This window comes from Myxine glutinosa, chromosome 5 (assembly GCF_964187855.1).
Source record: "Myxine glutinosa chromosome 5, kmMyxGlut1.1, whole genome shotgun sequence".
NCBI lineage: Eukaryota > Metazoa > Chordata > Myxini > Myxiniformes > Myxinidae > Myxine > Myxine glutinosa.
In genome coordinates, this window is record NC_136265.1 from 2,078,448 (window position 1) to 2,095,065 (window position 16,618).

At 43.7% G+C, this 16,618-nt stretch overlaps 1 protein-coding gene across 1 annotated transcript in view; it reads right to left on the reverse strand.

Annotated features, from left to right (window-relative positions):
* The window catches only part of LOC137428036 (receptor-type tyrosine-protein phosphatase H), a 329,265-nt gene that overhangs the window by 69,314 nt on the left and 243,333 nt on the right, over positions 1-16,618 (reverse strand). Inside the window, exon 17 of the mRNA XM_078777499.1 lies at positions 15,293-15,559. Coding sequence (XP_078633625.1) covers positions 15,293-15,559 — 267 coding nt within the window. The remainder of the gene's footprint in view (positions 1-15,292; positions 15,560-16,618) is intronic.

The window sequence follows — 16,618 nt, forward strand, 5'->3', positions numbered from 1 at the left end:
CTCCATCTCCCACAACCTTCTGCCTCGCTCTTCCCCCTCCTCAAATAACACCTCATTGTGGCTCACCCAATCACCATCAAACCTTTTGTCCGCCCCATCCTTCCCTTTCTCCGAGCTATTCTGAAATCTCTGACACACCTTCAACAGCTCTCCCTACCTCTTCCACCTCTTCCACATCTTACCCTACCGCTCCTCCCCCCTGTTCTGTATCTGATGCTCCCCCTTCCTCTTCATTAACGGTATGGACCTCAAACATCCGGGGCCTTCGTTCAAACTTAACTGATCTCTCCATACAGGTTGCTTCTGTCAAACCAGACGTGATCTGCTTAACAGAAACTTTCCTCCTTCATGATGTCTCTGATTCCATAGTATCTCTCCCGGGCTACTCCCTCCTCCGGTATGATAGACCTGAGCCTCGTCCTGGAGGCGGGGTTGCTATCTTTATCAAAAACTCTCTTCCTCACTCGCCCTGCACTGCACTCTCTCCACCTCACCCCCAGGAATACCTCTGGCTACGGCTTCCCCTTCGCTCCCACCTCTTGTTCATATGTGTGTTGTACCGTCCACCAAACAGTGATGACTCCATCTACATCTCGCTGTCTGATGATATGGATCAACTTCTATCTACTCATCCCAACTCTCTCTTCCTCATATGTGGTGATTTCAACTGTCATCATGCCAGTTGGCTGGGTGTGGGTACCTTTCTCACCAGCCATGGCTCCTCAGCAAAGGACTTCTGCGACTCACTGGGACTGACACAATCTGTCAATTTCCCGACCCGGATCTCAGTCAACGGAACATCTTCTCTTCTGGACTTGGTTATGACTAACTTCCCTGAAAATGTCTGCTGCTCTTCTTCTGCTCCGATCGGATCATCTGATCATGTCCTTGTTAAAGTGGACATCTCTCTGACCATCCTCAGGGAGCCTGCTCAGCGTCGACGAGTCTGGCATTTCACTCAGGCCAACTGGCACGGTCTTCAAGCAGCCATCAATCATCTGGACTGGTCTCCCATCTCTACCACCTCTGACATCAACTCATCCTGGGAATTCTTCCAAAGTAAATTGCTCTCTCTCATGCACAGATTTATCCCATCTCGTCTTCAGTTGTCATACCCTTCCTCCCGTCCATGGTACACGGAATTTTGTGGTGAGGCTGTTGCCCAGAAACAACTTGCCTTCGTCTCCTGGAAAGCAAATCCAACGGAAGGAAATCTCATTTCCTTTCACAAAGCCCGAAACAAGTGTGTGTCCACCCTCAGGAGAGCCAGGAAACAATATCTCTCCGTTCTCAAGACCGAACTCTCTTATCTGTCTCCCTCTTCCAAATCCTGGTGGCGTCTGGTCAAATCCGTTTCTGGTGTTTGTTCCCCCTCCATCCCCTCCCTTACCTCAAACGGCTACACAGCTGACTCCGCACGTGAAAAAGCTTAATGCCTCAACTCTGTGTTTGCCTCTAAATCTTGTGTCCCAAACCCATCCCTCTCTGTACCCACCATACCCAGTCATACCCTGCTGCTCCTGGACTCCGTGTCCTTTCCTCCTGACAAGGTGGAAAAATTTCTGTCAACCCTCGACTCTGATTCTGCAACTGGTCCCGACGGCATCAGCCCACGGGTCCTAAAATCCTGCTCTGCTGCTCTATCTCACCCTCTCTCTGTTCTCTTCACCCTCTCTTTTGCTCAAGGTCAACTGCCATCTGCTTGGAAATCAGCCAACATCACCGCTTTGCACAAAAAAGGTGCAAAAACAGATCCTAGCAACTACAGACCAATCAGCCTTCTCCCAATTATCAGCAAAGTCATGGAATCCATCATTGCTTCAGATATGAAATCTTTCCTCTTCTCCAATGGCTTGATCTCTGATCATCAATTTGGTTTCAGACCAGGTCACTCTACTCTGGACATGCTGCTTCTGCTGTCTCAACAATGGATGGAGGTCCTCAATGCCAAACAGGAAATTAGAGCTGTCTCCCTCGACATATCACGTGCCTTCGACACGGTCTGGCACCCCGCTCTGCTCACCAAACTCTCCTCCTTTTGTATCCATGGAAATCTCCACGCATGGCTGGCGGACTTCCTCTCTAGTCGTCGTCAACGTGTGGCCCTGAATGGGTTTCTCTCATCTCCTCTTCCTGTTCAGGCTGGAGTTCCCCAAGGCAGTGTTCTGGGCCCCGTGCTTTTTCTGGTCTTCATCAATGATCTCTCTGACTTTCTCGAAAATCCTCTCTATCTCTTTGCTGATGACTCCACTCTCTGCCACTCCATTCCTCTTCCCTCAGATTGGCAGTCTGCTGCCTCCTCACTCTCTGAAGACCTGGACAAAATCACAGACTGGTCAAACAAGTGGAACATGTCTTTCAATCCTGACAAATCTCACACTCTTACTATGTCTCTCCGAAAAGATCGACTGGACAACCCTCCCATCTACTTTCTCAACAATCCTCTCCAAGAAGTTCTGTCGCTCAAGATTTTGGGTCTCACTATCTGCCATGATCTTTCTTGGGAAAACCACATTTCCAAGCTGGCCTCCAAAGCCAGTCGCCGACTGGGCATCCTCCGTCGTGCGAAGTCCTTCCTCGGCACACCTGAGCTCCTCACCACATACAAGGCTTTCATCCGCAGCTCAATGGAATACTGTTCTCCCCTATGGGCCGGTGCTCCTGCCTCACACCTAGCTCGGCTTCACGCTGTTGAAACCAAAGCTTTCAGAATTATTGGAATCTCCCGCGATGAAGCTATCTCTGAGGGCCTTTAACTCACTCACCGCAGGCAGGTAGGTGGTCTTTCTGTCTTCTACCGACTCCACTCCGGCCTTGCACCCCCAGCTCTCTCTGTGCTCTGTCCCCCAAATATTCCTACAGGTCGCACAAGATCTGCCAGCAACCCTCTGATGGTTAAACTGCCGAAATCTCGGCTCTCTGCTCACCTTCACTCTTTCATTCCTCTTTTCTCCCGCCTCTGGAACAAACTCCCTCACTCCCTTCAATCCCACTCCTCCCTCCAGGTCTTTAAAACAGCTGTTCACCACCATCTCTTATCTTCCCCCATCCAAAACCTTGATCTTTTCTACCCCCGCTAATTCACCCCAGATCCACCTTGTTTGAAATTCCAACTTCTTTCCTGGAAGTCCTGGCAGTGTCCATATGTTTTATACCTCTCCCACCGCCCCCTTCCCATGCTCCCCCCCCAAAGCCCTCGCCCTCTCTCAGATCTCTCGATGTCTCCATGTCTCTCGGTCCCTGCTCTCAAATGTTGTGTTTGTGTCCTTCCCCCTCTCTCCCCATCTTGTCTACCGCTCCCGATGTTATATGTTTTATGTGTCGGTTTGTCTTTCTGTGTGATTAATGTTCGCTCTTTCACGAGCCTCGATCTTGTATACAAAAAAAAAAAAAAAATTGATTAATAATTTAATTTTTTATAATTATTATTTATTTATTTTCATTATTAATTATTTATTTATTTTCTTTCTTATTTGGCCAATATCTCAGGTACCTTTTGAGCTGGGAAGCTAATATTTAGACATGACAGTGACCAAGTGATGTGGCTATCAAGGATATTTTTGATTTGTTGATTAATCATTTAATCAATTAATTATTTATTGATTAATCAATTAATTATTTAATTTTTTATTAATTATTTATTTAATTAAATTTCTAAAAGATACTTCTTCGGATGAAGCACTAGTGGTTTAGTTATGCTATTAGCCAATTGATTATGAAAATATTTTGTGATAATCTTTTATTGATTTTAATTATACAATTAATCAATCAATTAGTGTACACCTCTCCCTCCCAATGCAGCCTCAATGAGCTGTACTGCGGTATTGCCGGGCGCCAGAGGCGTCCCGGCAATGCCGCGCTGTAAGATATTTAATTATTTGGAAGGGGGGCGGTGTACTTTGAATGTATGTGTACTTGTTGTACACCGCTCCTTTCCTATGCCATCTCCAGGCATTGCAAATCGTCATTGCCGGGCACCAAAGGGGGCTCGGCAGTGACGCACGCTGAAAGAGAGTACTCAGTTTTCACTCTGGTTTCTTGTTTGTTTTCTTGCTTTCTTGGTTGTCCGGACGATATCTCAGCCATCCTTTGAGCTAGGAAGCTTAAATTTCGGCACAGTAGTGAGCAAGTCCTTTGTCAAATACGGTATTTTTTGTTTTTTGAATAATCAATTAATTGAGGAGTTATTTAATTATTAGCGTTTAATTAAGTACTTATTTAATTAATTAAATTTCATTTCTCTTCTGACCATTATTAACTCAGGCACCTTTTGAGTTAGGAAGCTGATATTTGGACATGCCAATGACCAGGTGATTTGGCTGCAAAGGATATTTTTGATTTATTAATTAATCAATTAATCGATTAATTATTTAATTATTCGATTAATGACAAAAAAATTTTTTTTTTTAAAGTTACAGATTCTGATGAAATAGTGGTAGTTTATGTGTTCTCTGACCAAATTGATTAATAATTTAATTTTTTTATGATTATTATTTATTTATTTTCATTATTAATCATTTATTTATTTTCTTTCTCATTTGGCCAATATCTCAGGCACGTTTTGAGCTGGGAAGCTAATATTTGGACATGAGTGACCAAGTGATGTGGCTATCAAGGATATTTTTGATTTATTGATTAATCATTTCATCTATTAAGTATTTATTGATTAATCGATTAATTATTTATTGAGTAATCAATTAATTATTTAATTTTTTATAAATGACTTATTTAATTAAATTTCTAAAAGATACATCTTCGGATGAAGCACTACTGGTTTAGTTATGCGATTAGCCAATTGATTATGAAAATATTTTGTGATAATCTTTTATTGATTTTAATTATACAATTAATCAATCAATTAGTGTACACCTCTCCCTCCCAATGCAGCCTCAATGAGCTGCACTGCGGTATTGCCGGGCGCCGGAGGCGCCCCGGCAATGCCGCGCTGCAGCATATTTAATTATTTGGCATGGGGCGGTGTACTTTGAATGTATGTGTACTTGTTTTCTTTCTTGTTTGTTTTTCTTTCTTGTTTGTTTGTTTGTCCGGACGATATCTCAGCCATCCTTTGAGCTCGGAAGCTGAAATGTCGGCACAGTAGTGAGCAAGTCCGATGTCAAAAACGGTATTTTTTGTTTTTTGAAGAATCAATTAATTGAGGAGTTATTTAATTATTAGCGATTAATTAAGTACTTATTTAATTATTCAAATTTCCTTTCTCTTCTGACCATTAACTCAGGCACCTTTTGAGTTAGGAAGCTGATATTTGGACATGCCAATGACCAGGTGATTTGGCTGCAAAGGTTATTTTTGATTTATTGATTAATCATTTAATCGATTAATTATTTGTTGATTAATTATTGATTAATCAATTAATTATTTAATTTTTTATTTATGACTTGTTTAATTCAATTTCGAAAAGATACATCTTCGGATGAAGCACAAGTGGTTTAGTTATGCTATTAGCCAATTGATTAAGAATATATTTTGTGATAATCTTTTATTGATTTTAATTGTACAATTAATTGATTAATTAGCGTACACCTCTCCCTCCCAATGCAGCCTCTATGAGCTGCACTGCGGTATTGCTGGGTGCCAGAGGCGCCCCGGCAATGCCGTGCTGTAGGATATTTAATTATTTGGCAAGGGGGCGGTGTACTTTGAATGTATCTGTACTTGTTTTTCATTTATTTATTTTCTATCTCGTCTGGGCAATATCTCGGGCACCTTTCAAGCTGGGAAGCTGATATTCGGACATGACAGTGACCAAGTATTGTGGCTCTGAAGGATATTTTTGATTTATTGATGAATTAATTTATTGATGTATTATGTATTGATTAATCAATTAATTGTTTATTTTTTTGATAAATTACTTATTTAATTAACTAGGGAAATACCCGTGCGACACACGGGTGGGAGGCCAGAAGCAAACAGGCAATGCAGATAAGGTGAATGCTAAAGCATGAAACCAATAAATTCCACATTCCTGTAGCACCTTCAGCGCACGTCAGACATGGACAGCAAGTTCGTGAAGGACTTTCATGAAAAACGTACCTGTTCGCAAACAAACGGGTACGTTCACGTATAGAAACATCGATCGTGGGACCGTGGCGAATCTGCATATGGCGATGCCAAAATATCAGGAGTTGAAGGATTTTTTATTTTAGACGATTCATATAAACATCCGTTGAATCATATCACACGCAAATCATCAAAATCTGAACTGTATCTTTACTTTAAAATTTCAATAAAAGCCACATCACTGTTCATGTCGGTAAATATTATTCCATCGTGTTTCAAATCGTGATCGATACACAATGATCGTGATGATCGTGATCGTGAATCGTGATCGATAATCATGTTCACAATCCCTATGTCGTATGTACTCCCGACACGTGTACCAAATTCCAGAAACGTGTAACTGTACCAAATCAACAGTTAAAAGGATTTTGAGCCGATAGGTGTTACGGCCTTGGCAAGATCGATGGAGACAGCGATCTGTTAGAGCTGATCCTCCTTCATGCCGAAGTGCAGATCCTCCTTCATGCCACATCCGCCGTTTGTGGGGCACACGCTGCAGCAATCGGTGAAAACGTGGACTCCCACACTGCCACATCCTGCTGATACTTGCTCCCGCATGACGTTTCCGCATGAAGGATGTTTATATAAATCGTTTAAAAGAAAAAAAGGCTTCAATTTCCGATATTTAGCCTTTTCATTTGGGCCTCCCAATTGAAGCCCCGCCCATAGGGTGGGTACCGTTGCTCGACGAAAGAAGACGTCACAATGAACGTCATGCAAACGCGAATGTTATGCGGGAGTCCAAACCTGAGAATGCTGGAGAGTAAAGCTGAAATTGGGAAAACGAAATAGCCTATTTTACTCCTGGGGATCCCAGGATTATCCACCCAAAATATCTTTGCGATCGGTTTGGCAGTTTTTACGGTACCTTCAAATGGACAGACAGACAGACATTTGGTGAATTATAGTAAGATTTTCAAAAAGATACACCTTCAACCGAAACACCAGTGGTTGAGATATGCCATTAGCCAATTGATTAAGAAATTATTTTATGATTATTATTTATTGATTTTAATTACACAATCCATCAATTAATTAATGGTACACCTGTCCCAATACCGTCTCTGTGTGCTGCACGGTGGTATCACCAAAGGCGCCCCGGCAATTTTTATTTTTTTTGTGTGTGTACATAATCGAGGCTCGTGAAAGAGCTAACATTTATCACACAAACAAATCAAACAGACAAACAAACAAACAAAGTGTATAAAAAGGGGAGCGGTAGACAAGTTGGGGAGAGAAGGGGAAGCACATAAACACAACATTTGTGAGGGACATCGGGAATGTGTGGGAAGGAGAGGGCTTGTGGGGAGGCGGCGTGGGAAGGGGGGGGGGGGGGGTGGGAGAAGTATAAACACAAGGACACCAAGGACTTCCAGGAAAGAAGTTGGTATTTCAAAAAAGAGGATTTGGGGTTAAATTAGTGGGGGTAGAACAGATCAAGGTTTTGGATGGGGGAATATAAGAGATGGTGGTGAACAGCTGTTATAAAGACCTGGAGGGAGGAGTGGGATTGAAGAGAGTGAGGAAGTTTGTTCCAGAGGTGGGAGAAAAGAGGCTTAAAGAGTAAAGGTGAGCAGAGAGTCTTGATTTTGGCAATTTCACCACAAGAGGGTTCCTGGCAGATCCTGTGCGACCTGTGGGAATATTTGGGGGACAGAGCCCAGAGAGAGCTGGGGGGGGGGGGGGCAAGGCCAGAGAGGAGTCGGTAAAAGACGGAAAGACCACCAACCTGCCTGCTGTGAGTGAGTGGAAGGCCCTTGGAGTTAGCTTCATTGCGGGAGATTCCAATGATTCTGAACGCTTTGGTTTCAGCAGCGTGAAGACAAGCTTGGTGTGAGGCAGGAGCACCAGCCCAGAGGGGAGAGCAGTATTCCATTGAGCTGCGGATGAAAGCCTTGTATGTGGTGAGGAGCTCAGGTGTGCCAAGGATGGAGTTCGCACGACGGAGGATGCCCAGTCGGCGACTGGCTTTGGAGGCCAGATTTGAAATGTGGTTTTCCCAGGAAAGATCATGGCAGATAGTGAGACCCAAAAGCTTGAGTGACAGAACTTCTTGGAGAGGATTATTCAGAAAGTGAATGGGAGGGTTGTGCAGTCGGTCTTTTCGGAGAGACATCATAAGAGTGTGAGATTTGTCAGGATTGAAAGATATGTTCCTCTTGTTTGCTCAGTCTGTGATTTTGTGCAGGTCTGCAGAGAGTGAGGAGGCTGCAGACTGCCCATCTGAGGGATGAGGAATGGAGCGACAGAGAGTAGAGTCATCAGCAAAGAGATAGAGAGGATTTTCAAGAGAGTCAGAGAGATCATTGATGAAGACCAGAAAAAGCACAGGGCCCATAACACTGCCTTGGGGAACTCCAGCCTGAACAGGAAGAGGAGATGAGAGAAACCCATTCAGGGCCACACGTTGACTACGACTAGAGAGGAAATCCGCGAGCCATGCGTGGAGATTTCCATGGATACCAAAGGAGGAGAGTTTGTTGAGCAGAGCGTGGTGCCAGACCGTATCGAAGGCACGTGATATGTCAAGGGAGACAGCTCTAATTTCCTGTTTGGCATTGAGGACCTCCATCCATTGTTGAGAAAGCAGAAGCAGCATGTCCAGCATGACCAGAATTCCCAGGATGTCCAAATTGATGATCAGAGATCAAGCCATTGGAGAAGAGGAAAGATTTCATATCTGAAGCAATGATGGATTCCATGACTTTGCTGATAATTGGGAGAAGGCTGATTGGTCTGTAGTTGCTAGGATCTGTTTTTGCACCTTTTTGTGCAAAGCGGTGATGTTGGCTGATTTCCAAGCAGATGGCAGCTGACCTTGAGCAAAAGAGAGGGTGAAGAGAACAGAGAGAGGGAGTGAAAGAGCAGAAGAACAGGATTTTAGGACCCGTGGGCTGATGCCGTCAGGTCCAGTTGCAGAATCAGAGTCGAGAGTTGACAGAAACTTTTCCACCTTGTCAGGAGGAAAGGACACAGAGTCCAGGAGCAGCTCGGTAGCACTGGGTACGGTGGGTACAGAAAGGGATGGGTTTGGGACACAAGATTTAGAGGCAAACACAGAGTTGAGGCATTCAGCTTTTTCACGTGCGGAGTCAGCTCTGTAGCGGTTTGAGGTGAGGGAGGGGATGGATGGGGAACAAACACCAGAAACTGATTTGACCAGACGCCACCAGGATTTGGAAGAGGGAGACAGATAAGAGAGTTCGGTCTTGAGAATGGAGAGATATTGTTTGCTGGCTCTCCTGAGGGTGGACACACACTTGTTTCGGGCTTTGTGAAAGGAAATAAGATTTCCTTCCATTGGATTTGCTTTCCAGGAGACGAAAGCAAGTTGTTTCTGGGCAACAGCCCACCACAAGATTCCATGTACCATGGACGGGAAGAAGGGTATGACAACTGAAGACGAGATGGGATAAATCTGTGCATGAGACAGAGTAATTTACTTTGGAAGAATTCCCAGGATGAGTTGATGTCAGAGGCGGTAGAGATGGGAGACCAGTCCAGATGATTGATGGCTGCTTGAAGACCGTGCCAGTTGGCCTGAGTGAAATGCCAGACCCCTCAATTCTGAGGAGGCTCTCTGAGAATGGTCAGAGAGATGTCCACTTTAACAAGCACATGATCAGATGAGCCGAATGGAGCAGAAGAAGAGCAGCAGACATTTTCAGGAAAGTTAGTCAAACCAAGTCCAGAAGAGAAGATGCTCCGTTGGCTGAGATCTGGGTCGGGAAATTGACAGATTGTGTCAGTCCCAGTGAGTCGCAGAAGTCCTTTGCTGAATAGCCATGGCTGGTGAGAGCGGTACCCACACCCAGCCAACTGGCATGGTTACAATTGAAATCACCACATATGAGGAAGAGAGAGTTGGGATGGGGAGATAGAAGTTGGTCCAGGTCCATATTATCAGACAGCGAGATGTAGATGGAGTCATCACTGTTTGGTGGACGGTACAACACACATATGAACAAAAGGTGGGAGCGAAGGGGAAGCCGGAGCCAAAGGTATTCCTGGGGGTGAGGTGGAGAGAGGGCAGTGCAGTGCGAGTGAGGAAGAGAGTTTTTTTTATAAAGATATCAACCCCACCTCCAGGACGAGGCTCAGATCTATCATACCAGAGTAGAGGAGGGAGTAACCTGGGAGAGATACCAAGGACTCAGAGACATCATGAAGGAGGAAAGTTTCTGTAAAGCAGATCACGTCTGGTTTGTCAGAAGCAACCTGTATGGAGAGATCAGTCAAGTTTGAGTGAAGGCCCTGGATGTTTGAGGTCCATACCGTTAATTAAGAGGAAGGGGGAGCATCGGATATAGAACAGGGGGGGGGGGGGCAGGGTAAGATGTGGAAGAGGAGGAAGAGGTCGGGAGAGCTGTTGAAGGTGTGTCAGAGATTTCAGAATAGCTTGGAGAAAGGGAAGAATGGGGCGGACAAAAGGTTTGATGGTGATTGGGTGAGGCACAGTGAGGTGTTATTTGAGGAGGGGGAAGAGGGAGGCAGAAGGTTGGGGGAGATGAAGGTGAAAGTTGGAAGGGGGAAGAAGCGGGGAGGACGCTTTGAGGAGGAGAGGTGAGAGGGGAGTCTAGGAGTGGAAGAGCGAGGGAGAGTCTCGGAGGGGAGGGGTGTGGGGGGAGTTTAGGAGGGATGGCTGATGGGGAAGATTTGGAGGGGAGGGGAAAGGGTGAAGATTTGAAAGAGATGGGTGATGGGGAAGATTTGGAGGGGAGGGGCAAGGGGGTAGATTTGGAGGGTAGGGGTGATGGGGAGGTTTTGGAGGGTAGGGGTGATGGGGAAGTTTTGGAGGGAAGGGGTGGTGGGGAAGATTTGGAGGGGAGGGGCAAGGGGGAAGATTTGAAAGGGATGGGTGATGGGGAAGATTTGGAGGGGAGGGGCAAGGGGGAATATTTGAAAGAGATGGGTGATGGGGAAGATTTGGAGGGGAGGGGCAAGGGGGTAGATTTGGAGGGGAGGAGTGATGGGGAAGTTTTGGAGGGGAGGGGTGATGGGGAAGTTTTGGAGGGAAGGGGTGATGGGGAAGATTTGGAGGGGAGGGGCAAGGGGGAATATTTGAAAGAGATGGGTGATGGGGAAGATTTGGAGGGGAGGGGCAAGGGGGTAGATTTGGAGGGGAGGGTGTTGGGGAAGTTTTGGAGGGGTGGGGTGATGGGGAAGTTTTGGAGGGAAGGGGTGATGGGGAAGATTTGGAGGGGAGGGGTGAGATTGGATTTTGAAAAGTGTACGATTAATGGGAAACGAACATTTATTGCAAAATGAGTTTCTTGAGACCTTCAATTCAAAAATACGTTTGAGGATGCTGAAGGAGGGGTGTGGTGCAGGAGAGTTTCGGGAATGTAGAAAAAAGGAACTGTAAGAGATGGAATTTTTTTTTTGGAATGAATAGATTTGGTGAGCAAGTCGAAAGCATCCTTTTATAGAAGAGGAAAAACGTGTTATAATATACGACAGAATACAGTTCTTCAGGGGAAAGTTTAAACATTTTTAACAACGTGATCACGTGATCACAAACAACATGGTCGAAGAACGAACGAACAAATAAGAACAACGAATAAACGAATAAGAGCAGAGAAGGGAAATATTTTTTGGGGTTTTTTTTTTGAGTTGAGATTTTAAACAAGGAAGTATGGGGTGAAAGACTGGGACAAAAAACAGAGAACTAAAGTACTTGCGGCGCAATCAACGAACCGCTGAGAGAAAACAAATCCTCAAGGTCGGACACCGAAGCCGACTCGGCCTCAGAATACGCGACACGAATTCACCGACGATTTTGCATACAGGTATGAAAAATTAACACCGAGAATCTTACTAAAGCCACACTATAAGTACACACACCGAAAGATAGATACAGTTTCGACAAAAACACAATTGTGAAAAAATTACTTAACTTCGAAAGCGTGAGCGCATGGACAGCTTCGAAAGAACGTGACCTCCAATCAATCAATCCAATCAATCAATCAATCAATCAATCAATTAATTAGTTTATTAGTCTCAGTTTATTAATCAATTATTTCATTTCTTTCTCATTTGAGCAATATCTCATGCACCTTTTGCGAAAAGATATTTATAAGCTGATTTATAAGCGATAGGATATTTATAGACTGCATAAGCTGATATATATCAGCCTGTATAAGCTGATATACATCAGACTGTATAGGCTGATACTTGGACACGACAATGACCGTGATTTGGCTGCAAATTATATTTTTGATTTATTGTTTAATTGACGATCAATTAATTATTTAATTATTCGATTAATGACCGACTTAATTTTTTTCAAGTTGCAGATTCGGATGAAACAGTGGTGCTTTAGGAATTGTATTAGCCAATTGATTAATAATTTAATTATTTTACCATTATTTTATATTTATTTCGTTATTTTTCATTTATTTATTTTCTATCTCATCTGGGCAATATCTCGGGCACCTTTTGAGCTGGGAAGCTGATATTCGGACATGACAGTGACCAAGTATTGTGGCTCTGAAGGATATTTTTGATTTATTGATGAATTAAATAATCAATGTATTATGTATTGATTAATCAATTAATTGTTTCTTTTTTTGATAAATTACTTATCTATCTATAATTCCAGTAATCTCTGTGTGTCTGTGTGTCTGTGTGTCTGTGTGTCTGTGTGTCTGTGTGTCTGTGTGTCTGTGTGTTTGTCTGTGACCGCTGTTTCTCGACAACCACGGGTCCGATATACTTGAAACTTGCCAGGTATATTGCTGGGGACCCGAGGATGTGCCTTTTCAAGGTTTGAAATTAATCGGACAAGTACCTACCGAGCTATGTCCAAAAAACGCTTCAACCAATCAGAGAGCAGCGAGCTATCACGTGTGCCGAACCGTTAATGCAATGCAAGCGTTAATGCGTTAATGCAAGGCTTTTCTTTTTTTCCCTCTTCTCTTTCTACTTTTCCTTGCGATTAAATTGCAAACAGCCAAAATACGTTGGCGCTAATTGAATAATTGGCCATTAACACTAAAATAATCGTAACTGCGATATGCCAACTTCCGGACAGTGCAGCCTTCCCTGTTGTTGTTGTTTGCAGCAGCTGTTTGCAGCAAGGCAAGGCTTTTCTTTTTTTCCCTCTTCTCTTTCTACTTTGCCTTGCGATTAAATTGCAAACAGCCAAAATACGTTGGCGCTAATTGAATAATTGGGCATTATGTTTTACAACTAATAAAAACGAATTTGCGATTCATTCGCTTTCCTGCGCGTTTGTGTACGCGATGGCGATTTCTTTACCAAACTCCGGAAGCCGTTCGCTTTGGACCGAACCATTGCATGTAAATAGAGGGGGGGGATTGTCACCACTCGCAAGCCGTTCGCTTTGGACCAAACCATTTCATGTAAATAGGGGGGGGGGATATAATTTTAGATATATATATAGTACGGGCATGCCCTAGTTTTATTAATTTTCAAAAAGATACACCTTCAAACGAAACACCAGTGGTTGAGATATGCTATTAGCCAATTGATTAAGAAATTATTTTACGATCATTATTTATTGATTTTATTTTCGCAATCCATCAATAAGTTATTGTGCACCCGTCCCTCCCAATACCGTGTCTATGTGCTGCATGGCGGTATCACCAAAGGCGCCTCGGCATTGCCGCGCTGGAGGATGTTATTTATTTATTTGGCATGGGGGCGGTGTACTTTGAATGGAGCTCTACTTGTTTTGAATTAATTTTCTGAAATTTGAACAATTTGATTTTCACTTGGAAGTTGTAGGTTACGATGTGCAGATAAAGGTGGAAAAAGTCTGATTTAATGCATTTTAACACCAGGCTGTAAGGCAACAAAAGGTTAAAATATTGAAAGAGGGTGTAGACTTTCTGTCGGCACTGTATGTATAATTATGTAAAGATAAACCGATAAGATTATGGGGTCAAGAGGTCAAAGGCCAAAAGCCAGAGGTCGCGTTCGGTAAAAATTATGTTGCCGCACTAACTTTTGAAGCAGCGATGGGATTTTGGTGGACGTATACACGAGAATGCAAAGAGCAACTGATGAGACTTCACCATGAAAAGGTCAAAGGTCAGAGGTCATGTCAGGTGAACATGTGCTGCTTGATAACAGCTGGAGGGATTTAAGTCAAAGTTGCTTCAAATATGTATAAACCACCGTCAGTGAATCCATTCAAGATATATATTATTTGCTCCTAAAAGGTCAAGGGTCAGAGATCACATGAAAACCCCTGTTCATGTGACACCATTGGCTATGGTATTTGAACTAAACGAAGTGCATGTCCCATGATACACATGTACGGATTAGATATTGAGGTCAAATTATCTTTGAGTTTCTTGGTGAAAGTCAGAGTAATGATGATGGATGATGTCCACTCCTGCATTTTCAGATGCATATGGCTGCCATAGCAGTTTCCTGGCTGTGGGGCACAATCCTGGATGGGTCGCCACTCCGACACAGGATACACGAATGGTTCATTTTAAACTGGTACTCATTTTGCCAACCTCGGAAGGATGACAGGCCGAGTCAACCTCACCTGGAGTTAATTTAACGACCGACCAGGATTCAAACTCAGGACCCGAGACTCCCAAGCCAGCACCCTCACCTTAAACACCAACACCAGGTTTAGGGTCAGAATAAGCAAATGTTTATTGTGGGCAGAGGTTTTTCGGGTGACGTCGAGACGTTGATTTATGTCAAGTTTCTCCATATTCAGATCAAATTGTTGGCAAATCCTGCATGCGCCCACTTTGTCCTCACTCAATGTTTCCCATTTAAAAACTTTATTTTATCCCAATAGGAAACCGCTTTTTAAAATCAAGGCTGAACATATGAACCCCCATACATGAACCCGCCTCCATCCCCCCCCCCCCCCGTTTCCAAACCAACATTACAGGTCCAAACTCGAACCTTGGCATTGGCTTAACGGTGAAAGGGGGTGGCACACAATCTTGGGGTCTTGAATTCAAGCCCCTGTCATGTTGTTGAATTAGCACGAGGTGGGTCTATTCAGCCCATCTTTCTTCCAAGGTTGGCAAAATGAGAACGTACTCCCTGGTAAGGGGGCATTGCATCAGCAGGACAACCGTGCCCGCAGAAAATGATTCATCCAATCGGCCACAGGCTGCATCCGAATAAATAAATAAATAAAATACCCCTGAGGGTGTAAGTTATTTTCCAGCTTCTCAATTTTTCATGTTTATAATCAAGTATCCTCCATGCCTACCTGTAGTAGCAGGTATCTCTGTAGGTTGGCTTTGTGTGTCATTGTATATTGTTGACACAGAAACGGTGTAGTCGGTGCCAGGAGGGAGGTTTGAAAAGGTGATGTTTGTTTGCCCTGTGGTTTCATTTACTTTCATGATGTTGTCAATGATCAACATCACAAGATATTCATAACGTGCTTGGTTTGTATCATTTGGGTTGGTCCAGGAGATGGAGAGAGATGTTGAGTTTTGTGTTGAAATTTGGAGATTTTCAGGAGGTGATGGATCTGAAAATGAAAAAAAGAAGCAAAAGAATGAGTTAACATCAACAAGTAGTTTTTGTTTTTGGTGTAATTGAGCAATACTTTCAACACTATCACAACAAGAGGGAGAATTCCTTTGCAATCCAGGTGGATTACTGAGTTTAGAACCAAGCGGAACCTCAAGCCTCAAACCCGAGCGGAACGCCCTCTTCTTCAAACGCTTAATTCGAACCGTTCGTCGTCCGTCGGTCGTTGCTGCGGTCTGTGCTCGGCAGATGAACTTACAGATCGGATTGATGGGTTGTCGACTAACATCGGTGATTCTGTTAAGTTTCAGTAATGGTGAAGTAAATACTGCACACTCGATTTGTCATTGAGCACAGTGAACACTGTATTTACTTATAAAAATTATTTATTTATTTTTTGAATACAAGATCGAGGCTCGTGTAAGAGCGAACATTAATCACAAAAAGACAAACTAAAACATAAATACACAACATAAAGGGAGCGGTAGACAAGATGGGGAGAGAGAGGGAAGCACACAAGTACAACAGCAGAGAACAAGGACATCGGGAGATCTGTGGGAGGGAGAGGCCTTGGAGAGAGGAGGAACGGCAAGGGAGGGGGGGGGGGGGAAGGGAGAGGTGAACTAGAGCTTCCAGGGAAGCAGAACTCAACTGACCTGACTGGTTTCTAAGTTTGATCAAAATCTGTTAATATTTGTTGACGCCAGAGTGTTAACGTCGTGAGTAGGGTAATAATGTTGCTTCTGGGACAGCCCGTTTAACATGGGAAATCCCTATCTAATGTCGTTTACCCCTATTTGAGAAAACACCCCTATTAATCCAAAAGACTCTATGGGCCTTTTGACCTTATGAATCATGAGTTAATTAATCTACTTGGGCTAATACATAATGAATATATTTTAATTGAGCTAGGGATGGGATTGGGTGAAGGTTAGGGGTTCACATATACACACAAGTCCCAACTGGAAAGTTGTGGGATCCTTCTGACCTTATGAACCTTTTACTCTGGTGAATATAACCCACTCAAACATTGACCCGACAAATATTTGTTTATGCG